We start from the raw sequence: 19,660 nt of genomic DNA, 5'->3' as shown, positions 1-19,660 counted from the left end.
TTCTGCCATTTCAGTCATAAATATTTAGAGAAACAGTTTGGACACATTAAAGACTTTTAATAAGAGTAACGCTTGAGTCAGCCTCTAACTCCGTTTCAGTACCACTTAAAATATACATCTGTAATCATCTCCCTTCAGTTACTCATCAAAACAAAAGACAGAGATATTGTTTAGAGTATCTTAGATTTCAAAGCGTTTGCAAAACCTGTTTTTGTAAAAACACATTTGAACAGAAGCATCGTTACTGATTATCTTCCAATTTTTTGAGATGTCCATCAAATTTGTTTGTAGGATGTTCATGTATTAAACACTCACCAGTAAGGATGTTGCTTATAAAGAGCTTTGGTTTCAACTGAAGTCAAAGGTTCTTTTTCAGTGACGTCATCCCATCGATTCTTTTGCGTCTTAGGTTGAAAGATGCTGGATTTTTTGGAAGAAGAGGCACTTCAAACTTTCCAGCGTCACACAGTGATGCTGTGGAGGCTATTCTTAGATGGAAGTGTTTATCCGGAATCGAAAGCATCACCGGGCTTTGCTCTAAACGCTGAGACTCTGGTGGTTTGTGATGTTTTTGTGGTGTAATCTGTGAGAACGGTGTTATCAGATTGGACAGTTCAGGAGGAGGATGGAAGATTTTCCTGTTTATGAAAACAGAAGGAGATACGTCCCCCAGAGAAGACAGCGGTCCACCAAATAGGGCTATAAATGTGACACGGGAAAAAAAAACAGTTTTTGCTTTATTTATTTTGTGTATAATTTATTTATTTAAGCCTCAGATTATACAGATTTAGCCCCTAATTACATACTACAGAACCCACATTGTGTTTCCAAAATATTCTAATTCTTAATTGTCTCTACAATATAAATTAATTCCTTTAATATTTAAGGAAGACATTTTACAACAGCTACAGTTTGTTTTCAACCCCATTCATTTGTGTTTTTAAAAGTACAAATGGAAAAATTGACAAACAGAACCAAAAACAACATCAGCAAATTCCTGCATTTCATCTTACACTGCAAAAACTGAATCTTAGAAATATGAAATAAGATTCTAGTTTCAAGAAAAAATGTCTTATTTTCTATTTTGCAAAAAGGATGATCAAATCACGTCAATTTTAAAACAGCAAAAATAATCTTAATTGTAGAAAACTTTAGTGTCTAATGTTTTTTTCTTAAAATAAGAATTCTTGTTAATATTGGTAGATTTATATGCTTGTTTAAAGAAAATGCTTTGTATTATTTTTTACTTTTTCCCAGGGGGGGGGGGGGGGGTGATTCAGCATTGTAGACCCAAACAGTATGAACCCAACACACTTATTTTGTTGTTAATAATTTCTGTTTGAACTAGTTCTAAATGATAGCTTTCATGTATAAAAAAGGGGGGGGGGTGAACTCTATAGAAAATAATAGAACTTCTTACCATCATAGATGTTGGCTTTTCATAATAAGAGTCTTGATGGGGTTTTTTTCTTTAGATTTGGAGCACATGTTCAACTGATACATAGAGCAGCCATTCAGCCAGGTCTCTTACATTATGACTTCTTTAGTGAACTTGAACTTATGCAAAAAAGTTTGAAATTAAGTTTACAAAAGTAATTCCATTGTGCAGGGCTTGCTTGATTAGTATTTCAAATACTATCATTTCTGCTCTTATGTTAGTTGTTGTAAAGCTGTTGAGGTAAGCAGTTAGGGCTTTGGCTGTCTCTGGGGGTAAATTTTATTAATGGGCGAATCAGATTTACCTGTCCATGTAGTTAGTCTATGAAGGTCTGTCAATCAGCATGTCAATAATTAATATAAAAATAAAAAATTAAACTTAAAAAAACTGGAGATTTCTTGGTTCGTCAACTAGAAATAATCTGAACTTTTGCATGGTATCCTTTTTTTGTGAAGAAAAGTGAAATAAAACAGACACAAATTAGAGTGACGCCCATTACATGCTAAAATGATGCACTCTGAGTAATACCATATGGGTTTCACTGCTGTACAAAGCGGTTGGCATGAATATTCGTGTAAAAAACCCACCTTAGTTCTATTGTTGAGGCGGATTTCCTGAGGAAAGGGATGGGTTGAACAAAGGGGGGGTGGTGGTGGTGGAGGGGGGGGGGGGGGGGGGTTGTGGTTGGGATGAATTAGTTCTGGTGCCAGACACAGAGTCTCTCCCCATCATCAAAGATGCCCCGTAAACACTATCTCAATTAACACCTGTCAGAACAAAACCACACAATGAATAAATGTGACACTTTTCATCTTTAAGGATTAAAATGAACAAATTATCTATCACATATGAAATTCTTTAGAGGGGAAAGATCACAGAATAATTCAATATTATTCAATAAAATAGTTTTTGACGCTTATGTTGTCTTTATTTAGATCCAAAATAAACAATAACCCTGTGACTATGTCTGATTCTCTTTTGCTTGTTGCCAATAATTTTACAATATTGTTGAATTATTATTCAATGTACACACAGATTATTTTATTGTCTTGAACGGGGGATCATTGAAGAATTTTTGGGGGTAATCAAAGCATGGTGACATTTAATCTGCTTTTGTGTGAAAAGTTAAACGGTGTTTTTTTTTTTTTAAATAAAGAAATTGACTAACTGACTGACTGACTGACTGACTGACTGACTGACTGACTGACTGACTGACTGACTGACTGACTGACTGACTGACTGACGGACACAATAGTTTAAGGACTAACTGTATTGGACATGTATTTCTTCCTAAAATTGGTCTGCTGCTGCTAGGGTCCCTCCCCCGCGTGCGCGCGCGCTCGCGCAACCGTCATCCTCCTGCCCTGTAAAACGCGCTTACGGCTGAGGTCACGTCGGCCCTCCCCTACAGGATCCTGCGGGACCGGAGCGGTCCGATAAAAGCTGCCAGAACCATCCCCATCCAAACCTGAGACTTCTTTGGACGGAACCACATCTCATACCGACACCAGACCCGGTAAGAACCGTTTTCTCTCCTCTGGTCGCTGCTGTTTCCTCTTCCGACAGACCATCGCGCCTGATTACTGCGCGTTTATTCCACACTTATAGCAGTTTGTATTCATTTAGCACGAAAATGAAAACTGTAGATCTGCCGATTTCATAATTATCTTTTGGACAGAATCTTTATTAGACAAAAAATGTAAACGCAAAATAACAAAACAAAAAAATAGATGTTTGTTCAAAGATACCTGAACAACAATGTCTAACATTACTATGTATGTGATGTGTATTATAAATATAACCTTTTTTTTACTGAGCTGTCATAGAATTATTTATTTTAGCATCATTACTTATATTCTACAACCTTTAACACTATCGGAATTTGTTTAGAGTCACAAAGTCTGACCGCACTTTTTTTTTTTAGAAAAAACTCTTTTTTAAATCTTTGTGTGGCCATTAAACCATTCATATTTAAAATATAGCTTATAACTATTTACAATAATCGAATTACAATTTTTTTTTTATTATAGGCCCATTACTTTTGACAGCATCAAATAAAAGTTCCTTTCAAAATAAAATGCACCCTGCTGCAGTAGATTAACTTGAAATCATGATTTTAGAACTTTGCAGCTGAATAACAACTAGACATTAGAATATGAGCTTAAATGTGTTGTAATGATAAACCACTCTGACAATAGATCAAACTTTTTACCATCATCTTGCAAAGTTATTTGATGTGCGTTGATTTTGGAGGAATGGTAACGTTCTCAATGCCTCCTGATTTAGTGGAGTAATGTAAGGATTGGTTAAAAAAAATCAAAAATAAATGACAAAATGGAACTAATATTAATTCAGATTGATAGCATTTTTCTTTAAAGCCAAAGGGCCAAAATGGAGAGGATAAGAGTGGCTCCGGAGCCTCAGGTTGCAGACCCCTGTACTAGAAGAATCAGGATGAGAGGGTGATCCTGAGGTAACCCTCCTCCTGTCAGGCTCTGAGCTTCTCCATCACTCCGATTTGAGCTTAGAAAAAGCAGATCCAGAACCTTCATTCTAAGCGCTCAGCTGGGTTTCTGACTCACATTATCAGCGGCTTAGGCCTTTAAGTTTGCCTAATTAGACTGTGGGAACAGCTGATAACATGTAATGTTTGTATTGCTGGGAATTTCTCTGTGATTTTTGAAAAAACACCTTTAGTTGGAATAAAAGCAAGCTATTAATCCCACAATGCCTTCATGTCTGCAGTCCTGGAAGCTCGGATGACTCAGAACTACTCATTCTTACTCTGTTGACCTCTGAGATTGGATTTCTTCCTTTCTCATGGCAATATCCTTCTCCACATCCTTTCATATCCTCACATAAAAGCCAGTTTCTGTTAGAGACTCTTGTTTCCTGATGCCAACAACTAACAATGCTCATCTTTGTTCTGGAGAAACTGGTTCTCTGACTGACATAAAAAAAAACAACCTAAAAGTAATTTACAACTTTTTTTAGGAAGTAATCCCAAAAAGTATTTTGAAGGTGTTATGAAAGCTGTAGATACAGAATTTTCACACTCAAATTTGCTTTAGAATTCACAATCCTCCAAATATTGGAAGAAAAAATGAATAATGTTACACAAAAACGTCCAAATATTTATGGCTAAAACAGAGACGGACGGCAGACTTCCCCATAGAAATATCACTTCCTTATTTCTTTTCTTTAATTGTCTCTTCTTGCTTCCTTTTCTCTATAAAAGTCGCCTTGTACTTTTTCAGATTTCCCCTGAAAGCAGCTGTGAAACCTGACATATGTGCAAAGACACAGTTGACATCTATCCAGGTTGGACTTTTTGCAGTGCTGGTCACGCAGAGCATCCACGTTCCTTCATGTTTTCTAAGATCTGGAGCCCAGCTGGGCCCCTTTAATCGTCCATGCTGACACCAGAAATGAGGAGGGGAGGCTCAGGGATCCACTTCAAACTGTAATTTGAGTTGAGCAGCAAAGTGCAGCTTTCTGCCTCAACTCTATTGTCCTGCTGACTTTTCTGTTCGGTCACAATACGAGAGAAATGTCTCACATCCATTTACACGCTCAGTACACCATCATCACACTTTTGAGAACTCATCACAAATCTCCCTGTTAAAGACCTGTTCCTGAGACAGGAGTAGCTCTGTTTACTTTTGTTTGCATGCTTTTGTTGTGTTTGCCCCACTGAACTGCTGCACTTTTAGACCTGCTATTATGATTCATAGTCTGGCTTCAGATTCTCTGAAGATGTTTGTGGTTCTTCCACTCATATCTGACCTACTAACAGGAGGAACTACACTCCCTCTACACAGGCTGCATACTTGGTTGTATGTGTTACAGTTGTGAACAGGCTGGGTGTAGCACACAAAAAGCCTTAACCCCATCATTGCTGGTGTCCAATAAGCTTCTATCATGAGGAGCTGAAGTATTTGCTTTCAGATTTGATCAAAATTCGTTTAGAATTCCCAGTTTAGATGAAATAAAATCGTCTTAAATAAGAAAAATTTCTACATTTTGACTTAAAGTCCCACTCTGATCATCTTTTCATCTATATTTAAAGTATTCCCAGTGGTCTTTCAATTATAATTATGCAATTTTTAGGAAATTAAAAAAAAAACAACTGTCGTTTTGTAAGACATAGTTTCTGCAGAGCGGCAGCACTTCATTAGAAATTCATGAGCAGGACTGTTGGTGTGGAGTAAGCCCGCCCCCTTCCCTATCATTCACACCCCCAACCGAACATTACCGGTGCAGTAGATATATGGTGAGCAATATCCGAAGTAACCAGTTTTAATGCAGAGACAACTCAGACGAGGGAAACACAGACATACATGAATCTAGTGGAGCGGAGCAGGAAGCTTGTGGCTGGCCGTAGTAGCTTCTACAGTTTGTCACACCTTCAAACTCCAAATTCACAACATATTGTCTAAAGAAAATAAGCCGAATTTTCTTTATATATTCCTCCCTCATCAGAAAAAAGCCACAGGAACCTGTAAAAAACAAAAAAACAACAACAGAATTTTCATTAGGGTGACTCTTTAAGATGTTGATTTTTTATTTTATTTTAGTCCCTGAACTCACCGTTGAGTTTGCCAATCACCTGGGATTTTTACAGTGATGCAGGAATGGAACCGACACCCCTCATTAGGATTGTTTTCATTGAAAATTTTAACATGAATGATTCAAACAATTTTAGCTTGGAAATAACTAGGGTTCTAAAACATAATTGTGATTGCTCTTGGAAAAAAGCCTTGGAACTTTTGTTCAGTGGAGCTTTGTCTCTTTTTTTATGAAATTTTTTCACATTGTTTTGAACTTGTCTTTGATTTGATCGTGGATTTAAACATTTCTATTTTGTTTCCACATGTTAAACCTTTTCTTGTAAAACATAAAAACAATTTGATCGGAACTTCTTTTACTTTTGCAGGGGGGGGGGTACATTTTCAGGTTCATTATGAAATTTTTGTGCGATGCAACCAACAATATCTGTTCGAAAAGAATCTTGGGTTGTGCTAAGAATATGGATATCAATCATTACCACAAAAACTGGTATAAAGATAAATTAATCGAGCAAATTGTAAAGTAGAAAGTAGGTTGTGTGTTTGCTCGTAATAAGATGGAAAACAGACTACAGACGATGCAGAGAGCCCCTTCCAGCCTGCCCTGCCTGTGTTTTAACAGGAAACACATGTTTTGAGCTGACACGGCTGGAGACTGAACCACGCTGAATAGCTGCACAAAGGAAACACAAAGGAAACTGCTGTTTTGTTGTCAGTGAGGCTCGGCCGGCAGAGGGGAGGCTCAGAACGGCAGCTTTTCGTTTGCAGACCTGTCTTTTTTGGTGGTGAGTGTGTGTCTGTTGCATGCTTAAGGGGGGTTTCAGACAAGGAAAAGGTTGCAGGGTACAACCGTTTCTGACTTCTGGTTAGCTCCACAGTCCTGAGCCCTTTGTGTGAGCTCTGAGCATGGGTCTGTGTGTATTTGTGGCTGCAGACGCAGCTATTTTACCTCTGTGATGGCTCAGAACACAAAGCCTTTTCATAAGATCAGTCAACCCCAGAAAGTGAGTCAGTGAGGACCTATCTTCTTCATCTCTGATGGACTTTTCCTTCAAAGGAGCTTCCTAAAGTGGTTTTTGAAGCTGCAATAAACTCTTCCTTTCTGTTTCTCTGGTCAAATGGGTGCAGCCCCCCCCCCCCCCCTATTTTTTCCCCTTCAGATGGTGATTCATGTTTATTCACTCTTTACTGAGAAACAGCTGTTCCGTCATGTAACACACATACCCTCCATTTTTCTCCACTCTGCTGGAGCTTAAATCTTATCAGGTTAAGAATCCTGGTTGGATTGTTTGAAGTGGTCGCTAATGTTTTTAGGATGAACATATTCCACTCTCTGTTTATTTCAAGGGGGAATTGGCATCTGTATGTGAATAAACTTAATGAGAGAGGGCTCAAAAAGAGAATCTAAACAAATCAGGGAAGAGAACTGAGGAAACTTGTTGGCCTTTCTCTGCCGAGAACTCATGTAAACTTTAACAAATAGCTTTTAGTTTTGCCAGATTGTTTCTCTTAAACAGCAAAATGATAGACATTTAGGAAAAGGTATAACCAAACAAGAAGACAATCTGTTTTTCTGCACATGTTGACAAATATTGATCGCTTACCTGCAACATTTGCAATAGGATTTTGCATGTCCATGTGCATCTCAGCTTTGACATCTTAGATTATATGACTTTACTACTACTATACTGCACAGAAATCTGTCTTTTTCTGGAGTTTCTGGAGTTTCCTCTTCTCTTGAATACCTATTTAAAAATCCATACAAATGTTGTCGTAACATACTTTTGGGATGAAGAGAAAGCACAAAAATACAAATACATATGGCTGCTAGATTGGCTTTTTTGAGGCAATATTCTGGTAAGCAACTGGATAATAACATTTTTTTATTTAGGATACTGACAAATTGCAAGAGTAATTTAGGGTTAAAATCATCTAATTAGTATTCTCTAATATTGAAGGATTTTTATTCCTGAAAATATTTTACTTAAAACTGGAATTTTGTAAATTTGCTTACTCCCACTTCTTTTTCTGGCAAATAATTAAACTCTTTTTGACAATTGTATCATCAAGTACAAAATATGTCCATTTATGATTAAGAATAATTATGATGCCATCATTTAGATGTGTATATATAAATATGCATATGTATCTTCACTACTTTTTTTTAATTTTTCAATCAAAATGTGACTAATCTATACTTTGATATATCTATGAATAGATGTATATCTCTTTTGTTTGTCTTCTTTAGTATTTTTTGTTTGTTTTGATAGCTTGAAATACATTAATTCCTAATTTTTAATTTTTAATCCCCTGCTGTGTTTGTGTTTTGTTTCCAGCAAACTGAAGTCCACCTGAAGTGAAAGTTCACCTGGGGCAACCATGACAAGATCTGTTCACCTTTTCTTTCTCCTTTCTGTTCTCTGCTGCAGCCTAGCGGACAATGTAAGTATTGCAGGGGATTAACAAGTTAATGTTTGTATTTTAGTTCTTTTATCTGTATTCTAGTGTCATGTGTAAGTAATCTTACATGATTTCTTCCTGCATGTTGATACAATTCATAAAGTTTTATTTCTGTAACAGACTTGCACTTTTTCATTGTTTTATGGAAAAAATCGAGTCTTTTCAGGCCTCATACTGATGCTCTGTGCTTACATGGTCGTTTGTGTTTTAGGCGGAGCAGCCCCGATCCAAGCGAGGAGCTCGTTTTTACAGAGGTGAGCCTGCCAGGCAGCCCGCTAGACAGACGCTTTGGATTATTCGTGTCCAGAAGTCCTCACCTTCCTTTGACAATCCCCGTGAGACTCATCCCACCTTCGTCACTAATTGCATCAACAGCATCATTTTCTTCTAACCCCTCACCATCTGTTATTATCTTTTTATGAATGTGTGTGTCGTTGTGCTTGTTTTGGTTGTTCGCTCATTTTCCATGTGTGTGTTTCCTCAGTGCTGTGTGTGGATAGTGAAACGTCAGCAGTGCATGGTTATGGGGACACATGGCTGCGATGGAAGGGGCAACGTGTGGAGTATTGTCATTGTGCATTAAGAGGACAAGAGCGCTGTCATTCTGTTCCCGTCATCAGTGAGTGCGACTTGAGCCATAGTCATAAAAAAACTGTCTCGTACTTTTTTCTTTCTTTTTTTTTATAAGTGTAACTTCAGTGTTTTATCATCTTCTTCCTTTGCTGAGTCTTCCTCTCTGCTGTCACAACCTCAGAGGATTTTTGTTGAAAAGCTGCTGAGTTTTGGTGCTTTTCAAGTGGGTGTAGTTTAGTCTAAGATTATTTGAAGTACTCCTGCCAGACCAGCCCTTTCACCTCCATTGACAAATCCTGTGAAGCATGATTACCCGTGGCTCAACCAAATTACAACCACATTTTCAGGCCATTTCTCCTCGTGTTTCCCTGAATGATGGGGGTGCTGTTATTCTTACCTTTGCTAGACTGTGGGAAATGTTGAAATAATAAATAAAATCCTGGATGGGTGGAAGGAAGTAGTAGTTCTGCTCCAGAAAGAGGCTTTAAACTCAGGCTGCAGAGGAGGGCTGCTCTAAGCAAGAATGAGTCAAGAAAACTCATTTTCATTCTTCAAGAAGCCACATTTTAAATTCTCTGTAACTTGTTTGGTCATTTCTCAGAGAATCTGGGTGACGTTCGAATGACTAAACGCTTTGTGTGTTTTCCAGACTGCTATGCGTCTCAGTGCTACAACGGAGGAACCTGTAAGGAATCTGTGTACACGTCTGACTACATCTGCCAGTGTCCACAAGGCTTTAAGGGGGCTCAGTGTGAGATCAGTGAGTACTTCTGACACATAGTAATACACAAACTGAAATATATAAACTCACAAAGAGAAGAATCAATTAAAAATGTCCTCAGATATTGTTTTTTATTTCTTAACAAATGTTAAAAAAAACTAGAGAAAGAGCAAAAAAATGGGATCCTTGATATTATGGAAAACAGTTACAGCATAATCCGTGTCCTTTAACGCACTTTACAGGTGATTGGAGTGCAACCTGCGGATCTTTTAGTTCTCCATTTTGGCTCTGTGGTTAAAGAAAATAAAGTGTTTCATTTTACAAAGTAACTGGAATTTAAAAAGAAAGGAAACTAACTCGAACTTTAATAAACTCATTTATAAACAGTTGAATGGCAGACAAGAAGAAAATAAAATAAACTGGAGGTCAGTAAGCACAACCAGAATTAAGGCACATCGGAATTCAAGCCAGAATTTCTATTTTTGAACAAATCCAAGGATTTTAAGTGCACTGTATGGTTAGAAAAAAGGAATTTAATGTTGATTAGTGTTTGAAATGCACCACAAATGGCAAAATAAATAGTGTTTTTTAAAATCCTTATTACTGCTGCCATTAAAAGGAGCCGGTTTAGCTCGTGCTGGTTTGCGGCGCTTTCCATCCGTGAAACCAGGGTTCAAATCCAGGCTGCTCCCTATTCCCTTCTCTGCTTCTGTGCCGGTCCCAAGCCCAGATAAATTGAGAGGGTTGCGTCAGGAAGGGCATCCAGTGTAAAACATTGCCAAGTTAACCATGCGACTCATCCTCGAAGGAGAGGTTGTTTCACCGTGGCGACCCCTGATGGGAAAAACCGAAAGAGAAAGAAGATTACTTCTGCCATTATGCTACCTGTTACTACATTTGCTGCATTGAGAGGATCCCATGTGACACAGGGTGTCTTGTAGTGGACCCTCCTGAATGTGGCCGCAAAAAGAAAACTGAAGAAACTGATAAGAGGAAGTGTCACCAAGGATCCCAAAAAAATTAAAGGTCAAAGCTTTGGGGAAAAAAAAGGATTTTGTTGGCAGCTGAAAGACACAAAAGTAGAGACAAATTAAGAAAACAATACTTTCCACTGAGAAAAGGAGGTCTTGTTATGGTCTGGGCTGTTTTGACGATCAGGGGGTCTATAACTTGAACAGAGGGCATTAAAATTAGCTGACTACGACTCCGCCCACAACTCACAGGTGAATTTTATTAATGACCCACTGTCGCTCTGCAGAAACTATGTCCTAGAAAAAAAACACTTTTTTTTGGTTTGGACTAAAAACAACATAAAAGACTTTAATCTGATGATGAAACCCTTCAAATCTGGGACAGTTTGGGGCAGTTTGCTCACAAGGTGTGTGTCAAAACAACTGCTGGCAGGTGATTGCAGTGACTGCATCAAAAGGTTGTGCAGCAAAACTTTATGTTTATGTTTTCCTGTCCTGTTTCAAAGTTTTTACTTTAAAATATTTTTTAAATGACAAAAAAAATGTAAAAGCAACGTCTAATTTCATGTTTTTTTCAGTAAGCTTTTATGTATAATTACCTTTGTCAGTGTTATTTCAGAGACAGTTGCTGATTTTTCTGAAGATGAATGAGGAAAGCATGACAGTTTTTAATACAAAATTTACAGTTAAACCTGTAAAACTTCATTGCTTTCTTATAAATGTCCTATTATTTTGCCAAAACACTACTAAAAAAAACATTTTCTGAGAAAAAAAAGCAGCTAATCTTAAGAGAAGCTGCAGCTCTCAGACTGTCTTTGTATTTAAGCTGAAGTAAAAACCAATAAAGTGGTGGTCTGTGATTCAAACCCAATTAAAGCTTGCTCATGAATCCTGATAAGGTCACAGTCTGACTCTGAGACAGCAGAACTGATTTCATCGCTCTGTGGCTTGGAAAGAAAAAATACACGCATCATAAATGATGCAAAGACATTTAGGGATATGAATGTTTTTGTTTCTATGGTTTTGGGGACACCCCACCCTGGGATAATTATCCCAAACCCAGTCATCACTGAGATTCTGGCAAAAAGAGTTAATATGGCCATAATTTATGTTTGGACATAGTTTGAAACCGCTGCTTGTAAAACTAGAATATAAATCTTGTTAGTTGTGAGCTTTTGTTTTCTATTACTTAAGAATTTTTTTTGCATTTTGTCGCCTGTTTTTCTCTATGTTCAGGGACAAGACTCGAATACATCAGCAGGGGGGCATCAGACTTGTAAATAACTGTGTTCCTGGTTTTTTTTGTCTTTTTTTCCACAGACTCTAACGAGAAGTGCATCGTGGGTAAGGGTGAGGGTTACCGCGGCACCTTGAGCGTCACACACTCAGGAGAGGAGTGCATCAACTGGAACTCCACGTCGTTGAGGGGAAAGAAGTTCACGGCGAGGAAAACAGACGCCAGCGGCCTTGGACTGGGGAATCACAACTTCTGCAGGCATGTGGGCTACAACATTTGTGGAAAAAGGGTTTAGGAGGAGGATAATTTTCTTCCAGTTTAAAAAAAGACATGCAGTATGGATGTCATAGTCTGATATTATTGCAGGTTTTATAATTGGAGGGGGACTTTGCTTTAAAGCTATCATTTGTAACACGTGAACCAAGGTTTTGCACAGGCTGGAGTCCAGAGAAATAGGATGAGAGGCAGGTGTGAGTGAAAAAAAAATGCAAAAAGTAGATTTACGGACAATTTAGATTAACCAATCAACCTATGAACCCATGAAGCATGTTTTGGGATGGTGGGAGGAAGCTGGGGACCCCAGAGAGAGCCTATGCATGCATGGATAGAACATGCAATTTCCACACAGAAAGGTCCCCCATTGATGTTCTGTTTTGGGTCCCCCAGCTGGGACTTGAACCGGGGGCCTTCTTGCTGTGAGGCAAGAAGGCGCCACCGTGCAGCCCCAGGATAAACATTTAAAGAATAATAAAGCTAAGACTAGCAAATGTGTCATAAAAGAATTATCAAGAGCAAAATGTGCACTTGTGTAAAAATCTGTTTGTAAACAATTGTTTCTATTTTATTTCAGGAACCCTGATCAGGACAGTGCTCCATGGTGCTACATCTACAAGGGCACCCAGGTTATCTGGGAGCTCTGCTCTTTGCCGAAATGTTCAGGAGGTAAAACGTTTACCAGAAAACAGACACTGTGGATTGGCCGAATCCATGCTCACAAGCGTCCTTTTGTGTTTTTGGGCAGACAGGAACAGAGAGTGCGTGCAGGGCTTGGGTAAGTCGTACCGAGGAACAGCGGCTGTCACTAAAAGCGGCTCCGCCTGTCTTCCGTGGGATGCTCCCGCCGTGAGGCGCAAACGCAACAATGCCTGGAAGTCAAATGCGCTGGATCTGGGGCTGAGCAACCACAATTTCTGCAGGTCAGCACAAACTGCATTTGGAAAAAGTCTGAAGCTACGGACACACCAGGCATGGAACGCACATTTCGCATATGGTGTTTACACTGGACAAGCAGGAAAGGGGCTTATTTTTCTTTTTCTGCTGTTTACTAGCGCATGTCCACCACCAACAGTTGAAAGACACGTTGTGTGAAATGTCGACGCGATGCAAATCTGGCCCAGGCTTTTTCTGTCACAGCTCAATTCCGATACATGAAAAACTTGGTGTCCTACAATTTTGGCTGGGCACAAACCACAATTGTTCATTTCTCTTTTATGGTCAATATTTAAACGGTTGGCACTTCCATGAATTGAAGGGGACGCCATCCATACGTCACTACCAAATACAAGTCCCTGATGGGTCAAAGTACGACCTGGTTTAACTTTCAGTGGATGCATGTTTTTTTTATGTAGAGGCCAAAAACTTAAGCAGAAACTTGTGTAGCGACGCGTGAATGCAGGATATTTTAAGGCAGATGCTCAAAATGTGCATTTATGTATGTTTACATAAACTTTTCATTGGAAAAGGCCGCTTGAATGCACGCTGTGAAGGTAGCTTGTAGGTAGCAATATAACTCAAGGCTTTCCTTTAACCAACAGGAATCCCGATGGGGATTCAGGCCCGTGGTGTCACACCTACAAGAAAATGCAGCTGACCTGGGAGCTGTGTGACATCCCAAAATGCTGTGAGTGCACACACCATCAACACCGTACATTAAATTAAAAAGCTAATTTAAGGTTTAAAGGCTTAACACACATCACGATTTGGTGAGACTAAACGTCCTCTTCGTTTTTTCAGCAAGAGCTCCATCCACCATCACCACTCTTGGCCCTCGAGCTCCCACTACAAATAACAACCAAGGTGCAATATCTGGCTGTCTTTACAACAATTTTTGCCACACACTCAGAAATTCATGCAATCTCCTTCTTCTGCAGCAACATGTGGCCAGCGTTTAGATAACACCCTCAGCCGCCCGGCCTTTCGCATATTCGGCGGCAGAGGAAGTGACATCACAGAGCAGCCCTGGCAGGCAGCCATCAACTTTTACGTTCCCCGTCACAAAAGACACTTCCACCTCTGTGGAGGAGTCCTCATCGACTCCTGTTGGGTGCTGTCCGCCGCGCACTGCTTCCAAGAGAAGTAGGAATTAATTCAGAGCACATCCCAAAATAGTCAGGCGACATTTTAACACATTTCCCTCCTTTTTATTTTTTCAGGGACAAGCCTGAAATTCTGCAGGTAATTTTGGGACGAACATTTCGAACGCAGAACTCCAACAGCGAGCAGATTTTTAAAGTTGAAAAGTTGTGGATTCATGAGAAGTTTGACAGTGAAACATACGACAACGACATCGGTGAGTATTTAGTTTTTATTTCCGCCATTTTTAGGTTTAAAATAGATTTTGTCATGGTCCTCTTTGGATTATCGTCAGTGAAATGGTGGCTGCTTCAGGGCCTTGACTCACCCCCTCTGCCCCTGCCTACCTGATCAGAGCTGCACGTGACAAATTCATGAAGAAAAAACAAGACTTATTTTCAAAATGTTTCTGTTGGTTTTTGCTCCATAGCAAATATTTTATTTTATTTTATGGTCTTCTGGAACAGGTCTATGTCATTTTAAGAAGAATTGGCAAAAGTAAATGTTTTGATTTTCTTGGCAACAAAGAATTTTTGTTAAACCTCGGCCACATTTCTTATGTGTTAATATTGTATGTCAGATTGTGTGAGGAGTTAAAATGTTTAGCTGACTAAAGGTATTTTTTTATTACAAAATTCAAGATGCCTCTTTCCAAGAAGGTTTGTAAGCTGGTGGCGAGTGTGGGAAATAATCATTTTAAAACTTCTTTTAGAAACACATTTATTGGCTAGTTTCTACTGCTGTATTATATCACTAGAGGAGACACGCCCGCTTTAGAAGCCTGGCCGACAGTGGCGGAGCGCGACGCCATCTTGGTGAGGTCGACGACGCCCACTTGACATTGATTTCCATTGATTTTAGTGGTGTCTAAGTAGCTTTTATAAACTGTATATATTTTTAGATTTAAATATATTTATACATATATATAAATATATTATATTTTATGTATATAATATATATATACATACATCATTTGTTGTTGTTAAAGAAGAGAAACAGTCAGCCTTAAAAGGTCAAACTTGAATGAAAATGCATTGTTGCAGGACTTCTTACAAATAAACATATTATTAGAAAGAATTTTTAAAATTAATTTCTAAACATTTAGAAGTTTTAGACCTCTTTGACATGCAATTTAAATTATTTAGAAAAACCCAACAATAAGTCAATAATAATAATAATAATATTAATAAATCAATCGTAAGTCAATACAAACTGTGAGGAAACTGGATTTTCTAGAAAGGACTGTATTAATAAAAATATTAGGTTGGTTCGTTCCCTTTTCAGTTTCCAGCACACAGAAATGAATGAATAATGACTCAGAGACGGCTACTTAGCTTCAGTGTAGATTTACTCCGCACAAAACAGCACAGATTTGTACGCAGGGTTACAGACAGAGGAACAGGATCACAAGGTCTGGACCAGGTCTGAACAAAGACACTCAGAAAAGGGCTTGGTATATATACCTGACATTTACATATTCAAAAGATGGTCTGGGGATCTATGGTGTGAAAAACCCACCCACATGCTGTTGCAGGCTGGATACTTGAAGGTCATAAAGCTTCAAGTGTCAGATCTCTCTGATGTTCCCACAGACATTTGCCAGAGCACAAACACCAGAACACACAAAAACTGAAAAGGGAGGATGAGGAGAAACTGTGAGGACAATAGCTTGTTTGTGCTGTCTTAGGATGCAATATAATTTTGAGATGATAATACATGCTCAGTGAATTAAGTTTAAACCATTAGTGTAATAAAAGGTATAGGTAAATGTAATAATAGTAAAAAGGGAGTTTCTAACTATTCTATTTCTAATTATTCCTAACACAAACAATAAATAATAAATAAATAATAAGTCAATAAATAATAAATATATATATATATATATATATATATTATTATTATTATTATTATTATTAACAATAATAATAATAATAATAATAATAATAATCAAAAGAAGTCCAAAAGTGAACAATAGATTTACCCTAAAAAAACAATCTGGCCTCTTATCAAAATCTGTTTCCACAAATGTTTTGAACAGCCAGACTGTATTTCTAGTTGGTACCACAGTGATCCATCTGGGTTAACTCTTTTGATAGCCAAGATCCACTTTTTCCTGAAGTCTGAGTCCATTGGAAACGTGACTCAGTCACTGAGTCAGAAAGGTATAAATCTGTATAAATAGCCTAGTATGCTGCATACAGGTTTAGCAAAATAAAATGTACATTTATATTGACAGCAAAATAAATGTACATCATGCAGCATGTTGATAACAGCCCTGCAGCATCATGCATGTCAACATGTGTTCTATTAATGAAGCCCCTGCAGCCTTAAAAGAAAAAAAAATAAAATACTTACCTGTGAAATGATATACCTTCCTCCTTCATGGACTCATTTTTCTGATTTTGGCAGTTGAAACCCGTACGATGAACTGGCATTATGCAAAAAATGTGTTCACATGCATTCACTGCAGCAGTTACTTGACCTCACCAAGATGGCGGTACTCTCCTCCCATGAGGAACCACGTGATGTCTCCTCTAGTGATATAACTCATTGGCTGTGATGTCTTCTTTAAAAAAAAATCATTTTTTTATCTTTTTTTTTTTTTTTGAGAGATGGGGGGGAGTTAAAGTGTCCACAATTCATTTTCAGTGGGTACTGGCTGTGTGTGGAGATTTTAAAGAATTTTTGGGGATGTGGCAGGGTTATATTTTTGCTCAAAGGCACTGTAGGAAGGGAAGAATTGCAAAAACAATCGAGTCCTTGCAGTCGGTTTCTGCTGCTACAAATAAAAAACATGCCTGAAAGGTTTTCATGAAAAGAAAGCAAAAAAATTGTTAGCATATTTTTACCTCAAAGCAATAACATGGAAAGAATAAGTGGGCAGCAAAGACTCGTTAAATGTTTGCGTCATCCCTCACACTTCATCTTACCAGCTGCCAATGCGTTACTCTGATTTTCCTTCCACTTGCAGCTATTTTGAAGCTGAAAACGGACATTGGCCTGTGTGCTGTGAACTCTGAAGAGGTTCTTCCAGCGTGCCTGCCTGACCGTGGGCTGGAGCTACCCGACTGGACTGAATGTGAAATCTCTGGCTATGGAAAAAGCTCTGAATGTAAGCAAACGCTGAAGCTGTGTTTTTTTCAGCCTGTGGTGGTCAGAAGTGAAGTGGTTGTACATTCCTTGAGATACCAGTAGGGGGCGGTGTGGGCCTGCTTTAATGGAAATCTCTGCTGGTTTTGTGTTTTGGGGATTCTGAATGAAACTGTCTTTATTTTATAGTTTCTCCAGAGTTTTCCGAGCGGGTTAAAAGAGGACACGTCCGCTTGTGGCCCAAAGAGCGATGCACTCCAGATGTGCTGTCTGAACGCACGGTCACATCAAACATGCTCTGTGCCGGAGACACCCGAGGCAAGGATGACGCCTGCAAGGTGGGAATCTTTTTCACCTTCATTAAAACCCAACTGTTAATATCACTTCTTATAACCATCCCATCCTCCTTTTATTCACAGGGAGACTCTGGTGGTCCTCTTGTTTGTCGGAACCAGAACAGGATGACTCTTATGGGCCTGGTCAGCTGGGGAGACGGCTGCGGGGAGAAAGATAAGCCTGGGGTCTACACACGCGTCTCCAATTACATTGACTGGATTAATAGAAAAATTCGAGTGAATCCGGTCTGAACCTCAGAGGGCCTGAAAGACGGGCTTGAACGGCCCACGAAAACAGAAGGTGTGAAACAGAAATCCTTAACTCTGCTGGTTAACCGGTGGCTCTAAACCCGAGCAGATGCAGATTTTTGTCGACGCAAGAACATACTTGGGGATGATGGAGCTCCTTGTTCCCAAGTTTCCTGTTTCTTTAGGTGTATTTTCAACATTTCATTGTGTGCAGACACAAGAAGAGAACTGGTTTTTCCTCACAGTGGGACAAAATTTATACTTAAAGTCCCACTCAGATCATTCTTTGATCTATTTTCAAAGCGTTCCCGGTGGTCTTTTAATTGGTTATGTCATTTTTAGCCAAAATTTAAAAACATGTAGTTCTACAGTTCATCAGAAATTGTGTGGGTGGAACTGTTGGCGCAAAGCAAGCCCACCCCCATTTCCCATGATGCATCTGGCTTGCCTGCTGCCCCTCACAACGCCAACCTAACATTACCAGTGCAATAAAAATGGCGACCAATATTGGAGCTAGTCAGCCCTACAGTTTTGAGCCATATTCCAGCTCAGAGGAGGAAAACAGAAATGGACGTGGATCTATTTGTCTACAAGTGGATCCATCAGAGGGTGTGACCTGCCCAGTGTACTTTCTATGTAACAAATACAATATTTTCTGCATTTTCTTTGGCTATTCCTGATTCACAATGATTTGAAATACTCAGAAATGTAATTTTGCGCTGAATTTTGCTGATATATGTCCTCCATCATCAGAAAAGTGTCACAAAAAACATGTTAAAAACACTAGAAACACAATTTTCATCAGAGTGGGTCTTTAATGTGTATTCTCAGAGTTTCATAAAGTGCAGACAAAGGGAGGAACTGTTTTCCTCACTGAGGGACAGCTGAGGAACAAAGTTTTAACATAGTGATGCCGCAATCTGTCATCTATTATAACAAATAGGAAACATAATAATCCCAATTTTAATTATTGATTAAACTCCTCAGGAATGCAGTTAGAGGACAAACACTTGGGTATTTACAGCATCATAAAAACGCACAAAATAAAAATAAATGTATGACTTGATCATATAATAAGGGGGTGAATGTTACAGGACATTAACAGTTGGTTGTCAAATCACTTCAGCACTTTCACTTGGCAGAAATGTTCCTTTTGACAGTGGCATCAGCTTTGCACAGTGGAATAAATCACAGGGACATTTCTCTGAAAGATCATTTTCTGAGGTTTATGTATTTTGTAAATATTAACATTAAATTATCTGTATTAACTAACTGGAGTTCCATAACTGAGTCAAAAGAACTTGAAAGTGTCTGCTGGTTCAGATTCTGCGTCTTTTCACTTATTTTTAATCCTTTTTCTTTCTAAATGAGTGTGTGATGATTGTTCCATTCGGAAATCAGCATGTCTGTTTGCCTGAGGAAGACTAAGACAGGCCTTATTTTCTACCTGCGCTCCTCTCCACCTGACTCCTTGATCTCATCATCTATAGATCGTATTTTTTCTTTTAAACTTATATTTAAACTAAGATTATGTGGATAATGTTTTATACTGTTTTGTAAAAACTTTAAAAAGTTGAGTTTCATTCTGTGTGGCATCATTATTTATTGTCATTGTCATTTAAACCACATACTATGTTACAATTAAAACATTATTTTTTAAAAGGTA

General features: G+C 38.6%; 1 protein-coding gene across 4 annotated transcripts; it reads left to right on the top strand.

The window, feature by feature from the left end:
* The first annotated feature begins 2,813 nt into the window (after positions 1 to 2,813).
* plat (plasminogen activator, tissue type) lies at positions 2,814 to 19,660 on the top strand. Of its 4 annotated transcripts, none has more exons than XM_011478843.3 (15): positions 2,814 to 2,954; positions 8,343 to 8,448; positions 8,678 to 8,801; positions 8,951 to 9,085; positions 9,689 to 9,799; positions 12,052 to 12,226; positions 12,819 to 12,910; positions 12,990 to 13,164; positions 13,783 to 13,868; positions 13,982 to 14,044; positions 14,119 to 14,323; positions 14,401 to 14,537; positions 17,292 to 17,432; positions 17,600 to 17,748; positions 17,830 to 19,660. In XM_011478843.3, the coding sequence occupies exons 2-15, from the start codon at positions 8,386 to 8,388 to the stop codon at positions 17,995 to 17,997; spliced, it is 1,824 nt and encodes a 607-aa protein (XP_011477145.1). In that variant the 5' UTR covers positions 2,814 to 2,954; positions 8,343 to 8,385; the 3' UTR covers positions 17,998 to 19,660.

This window comes from Oryzias latipes, chromosome 9 (genome assembly GCF_002234675.1).
Source record: "Oryzias latipes chromosome 9, ASM223467v1".
Lineage (NCBI taxonomy): Eukaryota > Metazoa > Chordata > Actinopteri > Beloniformes > Adrianichthyidae > Oryzias > Oryzias latipes.
Note: the sequence above shows the minus strand (reverse complement) of the source record. Positions and strands in the feature narration are given on the sequence as shown.

What these genes read in the sequence shown, in the direction of transcription:
- plat (XM_011478843.3), top strand. Translation starts at nt 8,386, where the DNA reads ATGACAAGATCTGTTCACCTTTTCTTTCTCCTTTCTGTTCTCTGCTGC. An exon ending in GCTGCAGCCTAGCGGACAAT is followed by an intron (nt 8,449 to 8,677) that starts GTAAGTATTGCA and finishes TTTGTGTTTTAG; the next exon opens with GCGGAGCAGCCCCGATCCAA. An exon ending in GCGCACTGCTTCCAAGAGAA is followed by an intron (nt 14,324 to 14,400) that starts GTAGGAATTAAT and finishes TTATTTTTTCAG; the next exon opens with GGACAAGCCTGAAATTCTGC.